Genomic DNA, 15,592 nt, shown 5'->3' on the forward strand with positions numbered 1-15,592 from the left:
CAAGCTAGTGATACCATCACTATGATGAGTCCCACTCTATCGCATGACCCTTTCTATTCGTTTGTTTCGACGTTAAACATTTTTTGTAAAATGTTTTTAGTGGGCTTGGAAAACCTGATCAACTAAAACAATATTTTTGATTAACCGTTAATGGTATTTATTTATTTTTTATGGTGGGGAAAACATTTTTTATTAACACAACTACTTTCTTCAAATCTCTCCCCTCTACCAATCGTCTTGCACGCACCCTCAGTAGCAAGTTGCTTACACACTTTCAATTTCATAACGTACGGAGTTTGATTGACAACCTTTAAAGATGCTGAGAATGAGAGCGAGTATGGGTTACATTCGCAACGTTTGTGTGACTCGTTTTCTACAATGGGGATATTTGCCGCTCTTTATTCTCGAAAGAAGAAATAAAATGAGAATTTTTTCAAACAATAAGGCGACTCATTTAATAACCGTGTGTGCACAAAAGTCGGCACATATTAAAATTTTTGTGACATTTTAACTCTCAAAGATATGGAGGTGAAGGTGGGAATCTCCAATTAAGGGAGCACACGGCCATTCAGAGAAGAGATGGCCTTTGTTGATGGCCAAAATGGTGAGTATTGAGTCCCTTTCAAGATAGAAGGAAGAGCAGCCATAGTGAAAAGCTAGGCGAATGGCCAAGAGCGTTGTCATGGCCTCTCCCATCAAGACTTCAGAGGAAGGTAATTTTTTGTACGAACAGTAGCCATTATGATCGCTAATAATAACGGTAATTACGATGTCCAACCACTTATTTAATCAGGTGGATTTTATTAAGTGGTCTCTTATAATCACCTATATAAATTCTCTCAAATTTGTACAAATAATTTGAAAGGATCCTAATCTAAAGGGAGAAGGGGTTCATACTCATGTGATCAACGATGCATTTCGATTGTTCTGGATGTTGTGTTTGAATTTAGTTGACCAACTAAGTTTGAGTTTGAGTCATTAACCTATGAAAGATCCAACTATTTGGCTAACGAGTGGGGTGGTGTTTAATCATTTGTCTCGTCTTCAAGTTTCAAATCAGTTGTGTTTGGCCACCTTCATCTCTCCTCTCGCTCTCTCTTCATGTTTCAAATCAAGTTGGAATTTGATATATTGTTTGAGGTTCACATGCTGACATGTCAACAATGTTAATTTGTGAAATGTTGGTGTTTTAGCGTGTGATTGAAAAGTGTAAATTCTCTAATAAAAGCTTATAATTAGGTTTTTGTTGTAAAATTAATGAAAATAACAAGACAAGATAAAGAGATTGTAAATATGAAATTAGTTCTTCAGGAACTATGTATGATTCTTCTCTATAATTGTGTATTTTACAAAGTATCCAATACTCCCTTTTATAGACATAGAATCATAGTGGGAGGTTAAGGAATAGGAAAGGATAGGACATGAATTAAAAGGCTACATCAATGTATTACATGAATGTTATGGAATTCTAAAAGATGACATGAATGTGTAGAATTCCAATAGATGAAACTAAATGGTCATCCACCAAATGCATGAATGCATTCATAACACTCCCCCTTGGATGACCATACACTAAGAATATGCCTCGTTAAAACCTTGCCAAGGAAAACCCAGTGAAAAAAAAACCTGTGGCGAAGGAAAAAGAGTACACTATTCTTGTGTGTCATCGTATGCTTTAGGATTGCCTCATTAAAACCTTGCAAAGGAAAACCCAGTGGGAAAAACCTTAGCGAAGGAAAAAGAGTACAATCAGCATAATCATTTTACTCCCCCTCATCAGGAAGAAGAACTTCAATTGTTTATGATGAAAGATCCTTGAGTCGGCGCATTCCAATGTTATTCACTAACTTCTTAAATGTTGCAGTTGGTAATGTTTTGGTAAATAAATCTGCTAAATTGTCACTTGATCGTATCTGCTTCACATCAATATCACCATTCTTCTGGAGCTCATGTGTATAAAAGAATTTTGGTGAAATATGTTTTGTTCTATCACCTTTAATGTATCCTCCTCTGATCTGTGTGATACAAGCAGCATTATCTTCATATAATATTGTCGGGCTATCTTTGATTGTGGATAAACCACACTTTTCTCGAATGTGTTGAATTACTGATCTTAGCCATATGCATTCCCGACTTGCTTCATGAATTGCTATAATTTCTGAGTGATTTGAAGAAGTAGCAACAAGTGTTTGCTTGACAGATCTCCATGAAATAGCAGTACTTCCACATGTAAATAGATATCCTGTTTGAGATCTACCTTTATGCGGATCAGAAAGAAAACCCGCATCTGCATATCCAACTAACTGTGAATTTGAACCTTTTGGATAAAATAATCTCATGTCAGTTGTTCCACGAAGATAGCGTAGAACATGTTTGACCCCATTCCAATGCCTTCGAGTTGGTGCAGAACTGTATCTTGCTAGTAAATTAACTGAAAATGCTATATCAGGTCGTGTGCAATTTGCAAGATACATGAGTGCGCCAATTGCACTAAGATATGGTACTTCAGGACCAAGAATTTCTTCGTCATCTTCTCGAGGGCGAAAAGGGTCTTTTTTCACATCAAGCGAACGAACAACCATTGGAGTGCTCAAAGGATGAGCTTTCTCCATGTAAAAGTGCTTCAGGACTTTTTCTGTGTATGTTGATTGATGAACAAGAATTCCATTTTGAAAATGTTCAATCTGTAAGCCAAGACAAAATTTTGTCTTCCCAAGATCTTTCATCTCAAACTCATTTTTTAGATAAGTGGCAGTTTTTGTGAGCTCTTCTGGAGTCCCGACAAGATTTAAATCATCTACATAAACTGCAATGATAGCAAATCCAGATTCTGATTTCTTAATGAAAACGCATGGACAAATTGGATTATTCTCAAATCCTTCTTTCAATAGATATTCACTAAGACGATTGTACCACATGCGTCCGGATTGCTTTAACCCGTATAAAGATCTTTGTAGCTTGATAGAATAAATACTTCGGGATTTTGAATTACATGCTTCAGGCATTTTGTATCCTTCAGGGATTTTCATGTATATATCATTATCAAGTGATCCATATAAATATGCTGTAACCACATCCATTAAACGCATATCCAAACTTTCTGTAACTACCAAGCTAATCAAAAATCTAAATGTAATTGCATCCACTACAGGGGAATATGTTTCTTCATAATCAATACCTGGTTTCTGCAGGAAACCTTGTGCAACAAGTCTTGCTTTATATCTCACAATTTCATTTTTCTCATTACGTTTTCGTACAAATACCCACTTGTATCCAACAGGCGACACACCTTCTGGTGTTTGGACTACAGGTCCAAATACTTCACGTTTTGCTAGTGAGTTCAATTCTGCATGAATTGCTTCCTTCCACATTGGCCAATCATTTCTACGTCGACATTCTTCGACGGATTGTGGTTCAATATCATCATTACTTCTGGTAATGTCAAATGCAACTTTAAATGAAAATATGTTGTCGACAACAATTTTATTTCTATCAAATATTTCTCCTGTACTTATATAATTTATTGAGATCTCATTATTTTCAGGTACCTGTTCCTCTTCAGGGGGTAACTCTTCAGGAGATTCTTCTTCAAGAGGTTCCTCTTCAGGGGATTTCTTTCCAGGAGAATTTTGTACAGAAAGTTTGGATGGATCAATTTCCGTTGCCTGTTTTGTGGGTAAGGCCTCTTCAGGAGCGCCGATTTCATTTCCTTGTGCTTTTCTCTTCCGGGGAATCTTATCCTTTGCACCAATAGGTCTTCCACGCTTCAGGCGTGCCTTAGACTCATTTGCTGCTGTATTAGTTAATTGTCCTACAGGGACTTCTATCTTTGTTGGAGTATTAGCAGCTGGAATGTGAGACTTAATTATTTTCCTATTGTCAGTAAATGCATCCGGCAATTGATTTGCAATACTCTGCAAATGAATGATCCTCTGAACTTCTAGTTCACACTGATTTGTACGAGGATCAAAATGAGATAACGTCGAATTATTCCAAGTGATTTCTTGTCGTGCTTCTGGCAACGACTTTTCTTTCCCTAGTGATGGAAATATATTTTCATCAAAATGACAATCTTCAAAACGTGCTTTAAAAATATCACCAGTTAAAGGTTCAAGATATCTAATAATAGATGGAGAATCAAAACCAATATAAATCCCAAGTCTACGTTGAGGTCCCATCTTAGTGCGCTGAGGTGGAGCAATTGGAACATATACAGCACAACCAAAAATGCGAAAATGAAAAATATTTGGTGGTTGACCAAATACAAGTTGTAAAGGAGAATATTTTTGGTAAGATGTTGGTCTGATCCGAACTAATGATGCAGCATGTAATATTGCATGTCCCCAAGCAGAAATAGGTAGTTTTGATTTCATAAGCAAAGGTCGAGCAATTAACTGAAGTCGTTTAATAAACGATTCAGCTAAACCATTTTGAGTGTGTGTATGAGCAACAGGATGCTCAACATTAATACCGATTGACATGCAATAATCATAAAATGCTTGAGATGTAAATTCACCCGCATTATCCATCCGAATAGATTGAATTGGATGATCAGGAAATTGTGCCCGTAATCTAATTATTTGGGCAAGAAGTCTAGCAAATGCAACATTACGAGTAGAAAGTAGACAAACATGTGACCATCTAGTTGATGCATCTATTAAAACCATAAAATATCTAAATGGCCCACATGGAGGGTGAATTGGCCCACATATATCCCCTTGAATTCTTTGTAAAAATGATGGAGATTCAAGAATTACCTTAGAAGGGGAAGGTTTTATTACAAGTTTACCTTGAGAACATGCAGCACAAGGATAATCACTTTGTAAAAGAATCTTCTGGTTCTTTAAGGGATGCCCATGAGAGTTCTCAATTATTCGACGCATCATAATTGTTCCCGGATGTCCAAGACGATCATGCCAAAGCATAAACATTTTTGGATTAGAGCACTTCTGGTGCATCACAACATGTGATTCAATTGTTCTTATTGTTGTATAATACAACCCGGAAGAGAAAGCAGGCAGTTTTTCCAATATGAGCTTCTGGCCCGAAATTATTGAAGTAATATAAAGATATTCGTCACTGCCTTCATTAGTGGTTTCAACATGATAACCATTTAAACGAATATCTTTAAAACTGATTAAATTTCTTCTAGATTTAGAAGAATACAAAGCATCATCAATACAAAATTTTGTTCCTTTTGGCAATATAATATTTGCTCTTCCAGAGCCTTCAATTAGGTTTGATGAACCTGATATTGTATTGACACTAGCTTTGTTTAATATTAAGTATTGAAAATATTTCTTATCTCTAAGAATTGTGTGCGTTGTACAACTGTCTGCCAGACACAAATCTTCACCAATCATTTTGGAATTAATCATTCCATCAGTATGGCCCATACCTCCATACATAATAAAATAAATATTAAATTTCATTAATCAAAATAAAATAACAAAATAAATTTAAAATTGACAACATAATATATATATATATATATATATATATATATATATAACTACAAGATTACTGTGATTAACAAAATTCATTTTAATCCATTTTTCTTTTTCTTTTATGGATGCTTGATATAGGTCGATCAGATGTTTAGGCGTACGGCAGGTACGCGACAAATGTCTTTTCATATTACACCTGTAACATTTATCGATCTTAATAGTTCTTTGTAGGTTTATTCTGTAAACCTTTGTTTTTATATTCTTTCGCCTCAGTGTGGTTCCACTTCTGGTGGAAATGAAAATTTCTTTTGTAAGAATTATGAGTACGTTCCCATTGACCTCTATAATATATATATATTCTACCACGTCCACGTCCACGATAATGGTTTCCTTTATTACCACAAAATGGGGTTCCATTTGCTTCAGGAAATGGTGTAGAACTAGTTGGACGAGATTGGTGATTTTTCATTAATAGCTCGTTGTTTTGCTCAGCCACTAGAAGACAAGATATTAGTTCAGAATATCTTGTAAAATTACACTCTCGATATTGCTGCTGCAGGAGCACATTCGAGGCATGAAATATGGTATATATCATCATAAGTGCACAGTTTTAACTGTGAGCTGATGTTAAAGAGTGCAACTTCAGGTGCATCCAACAATAATGAGCTTTTTGGGAGGATAACTGTCTTCTGGTACTTGTATCTCTCCCTCAAATTATTCCACAAGGTCAATGAATCTTTTATTATAAGGTACTCATTTTTATTTAATTCATCATGTAGATGATGGCGAAGAAAAATTATTGCTTTAGCGCGATCCTGCAGGGATGCTTGATTTTCATTCATTGCTTTATCACGATCCTGCTGGGATGTTTGATTTTCATTCTTAATAGTATTTCCAAAATTCATAACATCAATATTCATAGCATTATAAATGATAACATTTTAGTTCTTATTAATCGCACATGGATCATAAGATTCATATGTTTTAATATGATTCTTAAAACAATAAAAATTTCTAAGCATATGTTAGAATGTTAATTAACAAAATAGATAATAAGATTACTAAATCTTAAAGAGGCTTACAATGATTGAAGAATATCCCACGGATAGCTTTTGATGTTGAAGATCAAAAGAACACAACAACTGGCTAGAGCTTCGTGCTGATAACGTGTTGTAAAATTAATGAAAATAACAAGACAAGATAAAGAGATTGTAAATATGAAATTAGTTCTTCAGGAACTATGTATGATTCTTCTCTATAATTGTGTATTTTACAAAGTATCCAATACTCCATTTTATAGACATAGAATCATAGTGGGAGGTTAAGGAATAGGAAAGGATAGGACATGAATTAAAAGGCTACATCAATGTATTACATGAATGTTATGGAATTCTAAAAGATGACATGAATGTGTAGAATTCCAATAGATGAAACTAAATGGTCATCCACCAAATGCATGAATGCATTCATAACAGTTTTATTACTGTGGAATAACTCAAAAATTATTAGAGAGTGACTAAAATCTTTTCTTTTCTTTTTTTTTCTTTTTTTTTTTTTAATCTTTTTAAATGTTACGTAACTTTTAAAATTATTATTAAATTAAAATTCAATAATAATTCCCTCAAAATTAATTGATAATTTGAAAAGCTGTATGACATTTGGAATAAGAAGCGCTACTCATTGGAAGCAAAATCCCGAGTCCTACTGTGGGGGGTGGGGGGGAAATATCCGGTTAAAAAAATAAACACTTAAAAAGATGTGTAGCATTTCTCTTTTCTTTTTTTCTTTTTTTTGTCTTAGAGCATTCCTAACAGCTTCCCTTTCATTCCTCTTCATTTTCCCTAAATGTAGGGAATAAAACTATTTTTTGCTTCCCTATCAAAAAACACCCCACAGCAGCTTCCCTTCATTTTTCCCTATATCATTAAAATATTATTTTGTTACTTTTACTTTAATTAAAAGTAAGAAAAGAAAGAGATAAAATAAGAGAGAGATTATATTTTTAGAATAAACAATTGGTTGGGATGTAAACAGTGCTTCCCAATGCATTGGGAAGCACTGTTCACTTCCTAGGGAACAGATAATTATAGGGAAGTTGTTGTGGGATGATTTTTTTGACTTTTTTAAAATTTTTCCTAAAATTTAGGAAACAGATCTCTTGTAAGGAAGCTGCTAGTAATGCTCTTAGTCACACGACTCTCACCCTTCACATCGCTGTCAAAGTTCAGAGAAGTGCTGTCTTAACACTATCTCACCGCACTAACCGAGTCTCAAAGACCACGTGTATGGTCCGCGATAGGCTCAATGACCACGTGTCTTCCAAAAACGGTAAGCTTGACTTTGTTCTCCAATCTCCATACATAATTGTGGTAGTTTCTCATCAAAGTTCCATCTCTCACAGCCTACCAATCATGGATTCAAACCACAAGATGGAGCTCCTTAACATCGCAATCCAGAGATTCATAGAGGAGAAGACGACCAAGCAAGCCTCCGGTGATACCCTCATGATCATGGACGACAACGTCGATGACCAGCTTCTCCTCTCGGGACTGCTCTCTCAGGTCGATCATTTTCATTCTCTTTTCTTTTTCTTTTTTTCTTCACTCTTCTTAAATTCTCTTGCGAAATAATAGGATATGGAATTTATATGACCCCGACCCAATAATTTATAAAGATCAAAAGCACTATATCGATCATTATAACATGATCGTCATCGCCGGAAATTCTTCAAGGCCCTTGATGTACTACTATTGGATTTATGTTTCTTGCATATATAGGATATCAGATGTTCATGGGCCACTTTCGGTGCCGCAGGCGACTCTCTTTTTACGGCCTTCTTTTCCAATGAATATTGAAACGGCTTTGAGTAGCTTTTTATTTATTTTTTTAATTCAAGACTTTGAGTAGCTTAATCAACTATAACACGTTCTTGTTCTTCTTCTATATATACAGTTTTCTGAGGTAATACTCGATCATGCTCATTGCAGTAATTTAGCAATTTATGTGATTTCTTTGCTTCTATAAACGTACAGTTGGAATCGTTGAAAGAAGATGTGGCGCTTAAGGAACCTGAAGCTTCGTTAACTGAGATAGAGGAGGTATCTTCTGCAGAAATTGATAACGTGGAGACGAAGATGGAGAATGCTGGTGAGGTCGATGGTGGCAGCAGCGTCGAAGAGGTAGTGAAAGAGCTTAAGGAGGTGAAGAGGCAGAATTTTGTAACTCACTGTCTTCTTTCGGCCCTGATTGTGCTGACTGTTGCTTGGCAAGTATCTCAGGTCTCCTTAATTTGGAAACTTAAAGATGGGTTTAGCCACCCGTTTAGGTCCTTTGGAAGTGCCTTCTCATGGATTCTGAAACGCCCCGATGCAAATGGTACTCAAGATGCAGAGAAACAGTTTGCGGCTGCCAAACAACGCCTTACTGAAGCAGCCGCTTCATTCCCATCTGTCGTAATTCCAGAAATCCCGCTTTTGGATTTGCCGGATTTGGTTTTAGAGGGTGAAAATCACTGAAAAAGTGTTTGTTTGATATGAAGCCAAAGAGGCCAGAAGGATTATAAGGTCTTGACGACAGAGTATTGCTTGGTTTAATCTGCAATAGTTGTACAAAGCTTCCTTCCTCTATAATTTCATTTATTGAGTTTTTTGAAAGACATCTTGCCCGTAGTGTAAACGTTAATGATTTATTGATTTAACTTTAAAGTTCTCTTGGAGCTGCTTCAAGCCTCTAAACATAAGTATAAAATTATATAAATTAACTTACTTAATTAAATAGATATGTTATTTATACAACTCTTTCACAGCAATTGCACAACAATGTTTGCATTCAACATTTTTTTAAAATAAAAAATAAAATGAAAATGAAGAACACATTAACATTATTATGCAATTGTTGAATAAAATTGTTATGCAATTAACATATCTCAAACCTTTAACTCGTGAGTCGTGATGATGTATTAGCGGGTCTACCGCAATCCATTTATGAGTCTTTCAAGAATGACAATACATTTGGGACTAGCCAAACTTTCGGAGATGTAAACTAAAATGAAATAAAAAGTCTCTTTAAAATTTCTAATATACCCAATTCATTCAAACAGTATCCCAGAAAGGTATCTTTCATTCAAACAATCACACTCAAGAAATATCTGAAATACGGGACAGAAAAGCATAATGAAACGTTGAAAACAAATATCCAAAGAACAACTCACTTTCCATGCTATATGCCGGGAACTAAACAGTGATAAGCAAACAAGTTCTAATCCGGGACATTTTGGCCATGTATTCGCGCCATTTGTTGAATTTGAGTGGGTTAGTCTTGTCTTCATGCATAATTCAATCGGAATATGTCATTCAACACGTAAAAGCTTCCCTGTGGTGTTGGCATCAGATGGAACATCTGAGTGCAGAAAGCATGACAATAAATTTTAGTTAGAAAATAGAATAGCAAAAATAAAGAACAATCTCTCTTATTGGAATTTACACACGCATTCAAATGGGGTTCAAGACCCTCATCCTCCAACCTGAAGAAGGTGCCATTCGGGCTATAAAGCTCACTGGAACAAGAAAAAAAATTAATAACATTTTGATCAATTTCTCAACACTATATCCAAGGATAACACTACATGTAAAGATACAGCACATATAAATTTACTTAAAAGGGAAGATAGATCGGGGTAGGTTTTATATTTATTGCATCACAAAAGCACCATGCAACATTTCAAGCAATGCCAAATATGAAATGCTTGCATGGCTAACAATTAAACAGGGGGACATTTCCTTGTCACTTAACCACATCAAAATTATAGTAGGCCTGCCTCATGCAGACTAGAATAAGTTACCTAAAACATATTGGACTAGGAGCCAGAGATTCAAGTGCAATGATTGCCATTAAAGAACTGAACCCGAATAAATAGCGAAAAACATTTAAGGACCCAACAAGTTTAATAAACAATTCGAAACAAATTTTTTTTTTTTTTTTTTTTTTGATGAGTAATTCGAAACACTTCCTGAAAAGGCTTATACTAAAGCTGTCCTCATAATCTTGAACTTGAGGTTCTAAGTACAAATGCATGCATAAAACACTAGAAGAATAATCGAGTCAGACATAAGAGATCAGCCTGCACGTAATATAAATGGTTCAACACTGTCTATAGCAGTTGATCTAAAGTTGGACTTTTATTGCCAAGGCTCTGATATCTAAAAAAAATAATTATGTTAATTCATGCAGGCTTATTTTTTACAATTAGTGGGGGACACATCATTCCAAAATCTAGAATGAATGGCTATGTTAGTCTGCTTCTTTTTCTATAGGGAGGAAAAAGATTTACAAATTCAGGTTTCATGGACAAAATTACAAATTGCTGTCAGTAAGAAGGGAGACTGGCGCCTTATAAAAAGGATAAAGAATTCACTGAAAAGAAAATCCACTATGTTGTGTTCCTTCGAATCTAAGATGTATTGTTAGCATGAGTAGTTCAGTTCTGAATACCACCACAGCAACAAATTGAGGGAGACATTGAAAATGGTACACCTAAAGGAAGTGAAACGTACTGCTATTAAGCAAAATATGCACCAAAAAATGTCAATCAACATGACACCAAAAAAATAAATAAATAAATAAAATGAAATAATGCAAATAAGTACCTATATCATAAAAGCAAAGCAACATATTCATCAAGACATGCCACAAAACACTTGCAGTGGAGTATATAAGTGTATAAGTATAAAAATGTTAAGTCCCATATTAGAAAGATGTTACATGTATGAGTGGGTTAATAGTTGGGTCCAAACTCATAGGTTTAAGTTTTTAAATTAAATGATATCCCAACATGTTATATCTCCCCACGGTGTTGATCTCACTAACAAGTGTTGTCAAATACAATAATGGTGTACGGTATGATGGATGATAGCGGAGCCTTTTACAGTTGGAGCTAGGATAATTTGTATGTATAGATAGTGGGTTCTTTTCGCAGTTGGAGTAGGGACGAAGGTTCGTGGGACAAATAAAGCCTATATGACCCTGTGATCCTAGAGACAGGTTCGAGGAAGACTATTGCGATGCAATGATAAACTCACACAGGGAGATTGTTAGGTATATTACGTGAGAGTATAAAAAGGTTTAAGTCCCATGTTTGGAAGATGTTATATGTGGTTAATATATCCGAAATGTAATATTATGAATCCTACTAAAAGACTCAGCGTCGATCTCCTAACACTTGATCAAACACAAAATATTGATTAGAAACACTGCAAGGATATAAAAGGTTCTTTTTCAACAAAAGTGTAGATCTGCCAGAAACAACGAAAACCAGATTCTTAGAGAAAGCCGCAAACTCCAAATTCCAAGCAAAATCAATTTCAAGTAGATCAAAACCTCACACACGAAGCCAAACCCTAATACTCCTACATAGATACACGTAATACACACAAACATAATCAACAACTATTTGAAATCAAATTCTCCAACGATCTCGAGCCGATTAGCATCGGATCGATCGGAACGCACCTCGAAACCCTAAAACAATTACATAGAGAAATCAAGAGGCGGAGATCGAATGCGAAGAAGTGAGAGAGAGCGAAAAAAGTGTGGTTACCTGGCTGAACTTGAGGGCGTGCTGTTCGCCGGCGAGCTGGAGGTTGCCGCTGACGAAGACGAGCATACCGCCGGCAGGTCCCGATGGCTGGCAATCGACGGTGGTGATGCTGTGCTGGCACTGCTGGAAGGGGAGGCTAGTGAGCTTCGCGACGATGTTCTGCGACCCTTGGATCTTCAGGCCCTCGAAGGTTAGCATCGACTCGTCCTGGTAGAGGCTCCCTAGGCCCGGTCGATTTGCATCGAACGTCGTGTAGTAGTGCTCCACGAATGCTCTCGACAACTGGTCTGGATCCATCTCCACCGCACCCGATCACTGCCCTCTCCACCGCTCGATGACACACCGCAAAAGAGAGACAGAGACAGACAGTAAGTTGGGGAAAAAAAATATTTTGAGGAGCGCTTACTGTACGCTTGTACTTGTAATTTATGGAATTTATAACGTATCTCAGTTTTTTTTTTTTAAAAAAAAAGAAATTGTAAATGAAAGCGTGTTTGAGGTGTTATTGTGCGAATTAGTTATCAAGACTCGATTTATTACTTTTTTTTTCTCTCTCTCTCTCTTAAAATAGTGTATATCACTCTTGCTTATGTGTATAATGTCTTTTTTTATTTGGACAGAGTTTTCCAAATTAATATATATATATATATATATATATATATATATATATATATATATATATATATATTATAACAATAGAAAAAAAAATCCATTCATTTTTAATTGCTAGAAAATCAGGTGGAGGATGGGAGTAACATCAACCTTAAATAACATTTTTTCATTACGATGCCAATCAATGTATTATATCGTTACAGGGTTTTGCAACAATTAAGAATTCAAAATAAGATAATCAGATTTTTTTAAATAGGAGAATTTAGTGTTTTTCCTGCTGTTAAACATTTTTCCATGTGAAATTGACGCAAAAGTTCCAACAATGCCATTAAAAACCCTTGTTTTGGGCACACCAACATGATGGGTGTCATCCTCAACACTGACTTTATATGTAATTTGCAAAATCCGTGTGCGGATTTTGGTTAAAGTCAAACCCCTAACACAAAAAGACAAATGCTATTTGTACATGTTTTTTTTTATACATTTTGTATATATACTTATATTTGGTATGAGATTTATGCATGAATGACTCATTTTACGTACATGAGTTTCACACCAAATATGAATGTGTACAAATAACACATCACATCTCTAACCCAAATCCAGTTAAATTGCAACTTCTTCGTGATTTTGTGAAGATTCTAAAAATTGAGGTTTTTTTTTTTTGGTCATTTTTCTTTATGGTTGTGAATCTAAAAGGTTCTATTAGCAAGTCAAGCAACTGGATCAACAATAGCATTCTCTTAAATTATTTGTCTGAATTTGATTCACCTGACAAAATTTCAAGCAACTACTGGTTCTTCTCAAAATCCGAGCATAAAATAAAGGAGACAACTCACTCGTACAAAAGATAGTGCCGGTGTATGACAATTCAGTAGAACTGTGCGATGTAATTTCATAATTTGATTGATACATGCCGTTGGTTCAAAAAAAAAAAAAAAAAAAAAAAGGGTTTGGATTAAATAAAGTTAATAATAAAATAATACAAATTGTATTTTTTTAAAAAAGTTAATGGATAATGGAACTATATTATTCTTTAAGGTGGTTGACCAGCTTGAACAAAAAATAGTCAATCACTTCCCTTACCCTTTGATGATGGTAGTCGGCCATCCCAAGGGATGAAAATGTGAAATGTATATGGGCAAGATAGTTTTATGGACAGTTTGCACGATCCTGTAGCATCAACTTGATTGTATACTACTTAATTAGATGAATCACTTTCAATCTTATGACCGAAATTTATTATCATTTTCTCGATCTCAAACTTCCATGATTCACCCCCCTCTTCCTCTTCTGTATTTGTGTAGAATTTGTATAATCCAAGATACTGTTTGAAGTTTAAAAAAATAGATTGAAAATTACATATATAGTAGTTTCTGTCCACTCATCAATACAAGGCGCAGACAATTAGATTGGGATTTCTAAGAATTGGCTAAATTATCCGAATAGCGGGCAATCCAAATAACTAATTGCCTGGTCTAAAGCCACTGAACTCTGGATGTAAGCCTCGTAGTAATTCTCTCATGCTGCCTGAATTGCTAGGTTAGAGGAGACAAGTGCAAGACAACTGCCACTGCAAAAAATAAACAGACAGCCAAGATGGCAGTTGACTGCTAAAGTTCGGCTGAGAAACTGTAAAAACCGTCGACAGCAGGGTTCGAACCTGCGCGGGCGAAGCCCAACAGATTTCAAGTCTGTCTCCTTAACCACTCGGACATATCGACTTTGGTGTGAGTCTTTTGTTAAGATAAAATATATAGTCTTTTATTTTTTTTTATGTACATCCACAACTAAGTAAAACCGAGACATCAGTGGATAATTTTTAGGGGTTAATTTGTCCTGAAAAGAATAATTTTTTGACATATCTTGTGCGAATATGTCAAAAAATAAAATAAAATAAAATTAATATATTTTGTACCATATATATATTATTTTAAAGATTTTTTTTTTTAAAAATAAAATAAAATAAAATAAAATTGTTGGGTTGGCCGAGCTACCCCTTTAGGCCACATGGGGCGGCTGGCCACCCCCATTTCGCCTGGGGGTGGCCGAACCCCCAAAAATGGCCTGCCACCCCCTTGGCTAAAATGGGGGTGGCATGTGGCGCCAGATTTTTTTATATATATAAAAGAAATCATTAAAATAATAATAAAAAAAAATAATAGTCATGTCAACGCTGAAGTGTATCACGGGAACTGGTGTCGCTCATGCACGCCGACACTTGTAGGATGACGTGGCTGGACGTTAGTTTTGGACGGTAAATTAGACGGAGGTACCATTTCCGTATTTTCATATACCACCAGTATCAAATTTGATAAAAAGTGAAACTGAGGGGGCAAAAAATAAAGGTCGTAAAGCACAGGGGACAAATAGGTATTTAACCCTAATTTTTATCCTAGTACATGTTTGGGTTCACCGGAGTGGATAACAGGATAATTGCAATCGAGATTGCTACTACAACATTACCACCCCTTCTCTCTTTTTTTCCTTCTTTTTTATATTTCTATTTGATAATGGGAAAAAGGATTACAGAGTATAGTATTCTCACTCTTCATCCAAATGGAAGAGAGTAAGAGAGACCAATTCCAAGCACATAAAATTAGCCATACAAGAGGTTTTCAAAGCCTTCCAGCTTATTAAAAAAAAAGGCATATAAAGGTGAAGAAGAAGTTGCAAGATAGCGTACCAAAGGCTTTACCAATAAAAGTATCAACAGTAAGAAGACGCTTGATAGCAACTTTAATGATATTTCCACTTGAGTCACTGGAAAGAAAATGACTCATTGTAAAACAAGAGACTTAGCTCCTCTCCATTTCACTTAAAATAGAGAGGATCCGTTTCCACTGGGAAGAGAGCTCACTTGTATGCTTGTAGCAAAATTTGAGTCAAAGCTTAAAAGAGGTCAAGATTTTTCATCATGTTCCATTGAATCCCTGCT

General features: G+C 35.5%; 2 protein-coding genes and 1 non-coding gene across 3 annotated transcripts; 1 reads left to right on the plus strand and 2 right to left on the minus strand.

Annotated features, from left to right (window-relative positions):
- Positions 1–7,814: 7,814 nt before the first annotated feature.
- On the plus strand, positions 7,815–9,155 carry LOC133864411 (uncharacterized). Its single transcript, XM_062300744.1, has 2 exons — positions 7,815–8,008; positions 8,480–9,155. Exons 1-2 carry the CDS (start codon positions 7,859–7,861, stop codon positions 8,960–8,962), a joined length of 633 nt encoding a protein of 210 aa, XP_062156728.1. The 5' UTR covers positions 7,815–7,858; the 3' UTR covers positions 8,963–9,155.
- Positions 9,156–9,489: 334 nt separating this feature from the next.
- Positions 9,490–12,456, minus strand: LOC133864421 (nuclear transport factor 2B-like). The gene is made up of 2 exons (XM_062300754.1): positions 12,043–12,456; positions 9,490–9,845 (listed from the first exon to the last, which is right to left on the minus strand). Exons 1-2 carry the CDS (start codon positions 12,337–12,339, stop codon positions 9,771–9,773), a joined length of 372 nt encoding a protein of 123 aa, XP_062156738.1. The 5' UTR covers positions 12,340–12,456; the 3' UTR covers positions 9,490–9,770.
- Positions 12,457–14,296: 1,840 nt separating this feature from the next.
- On the minus strand, positions 14,297–14,378 carry TRNAS-UGA (transfer RNA serine (anticodon UGA)). Its single transcript has one exon. It is a non-coding gene; the product is annotated as a tRNA-Ser (tRNA).
- Positions 14,379–15,592: the final 1,214 nt, after the last annotated feature.

Source organism: Alnus glutinosa, chromosome 1 (assembly GCF_958979055.1).
Source record: "Alnus glutinosa chromosome 1, dhAlnGlut1.1, whole genome shotgun sequence".
NCBI classification, from domain to species: Eukaryota; Viridiplantae; Streptophyta; class Magnoliopsida; order Fagales; family Betulaceae; genus Alnus; species Alnus glutinosa.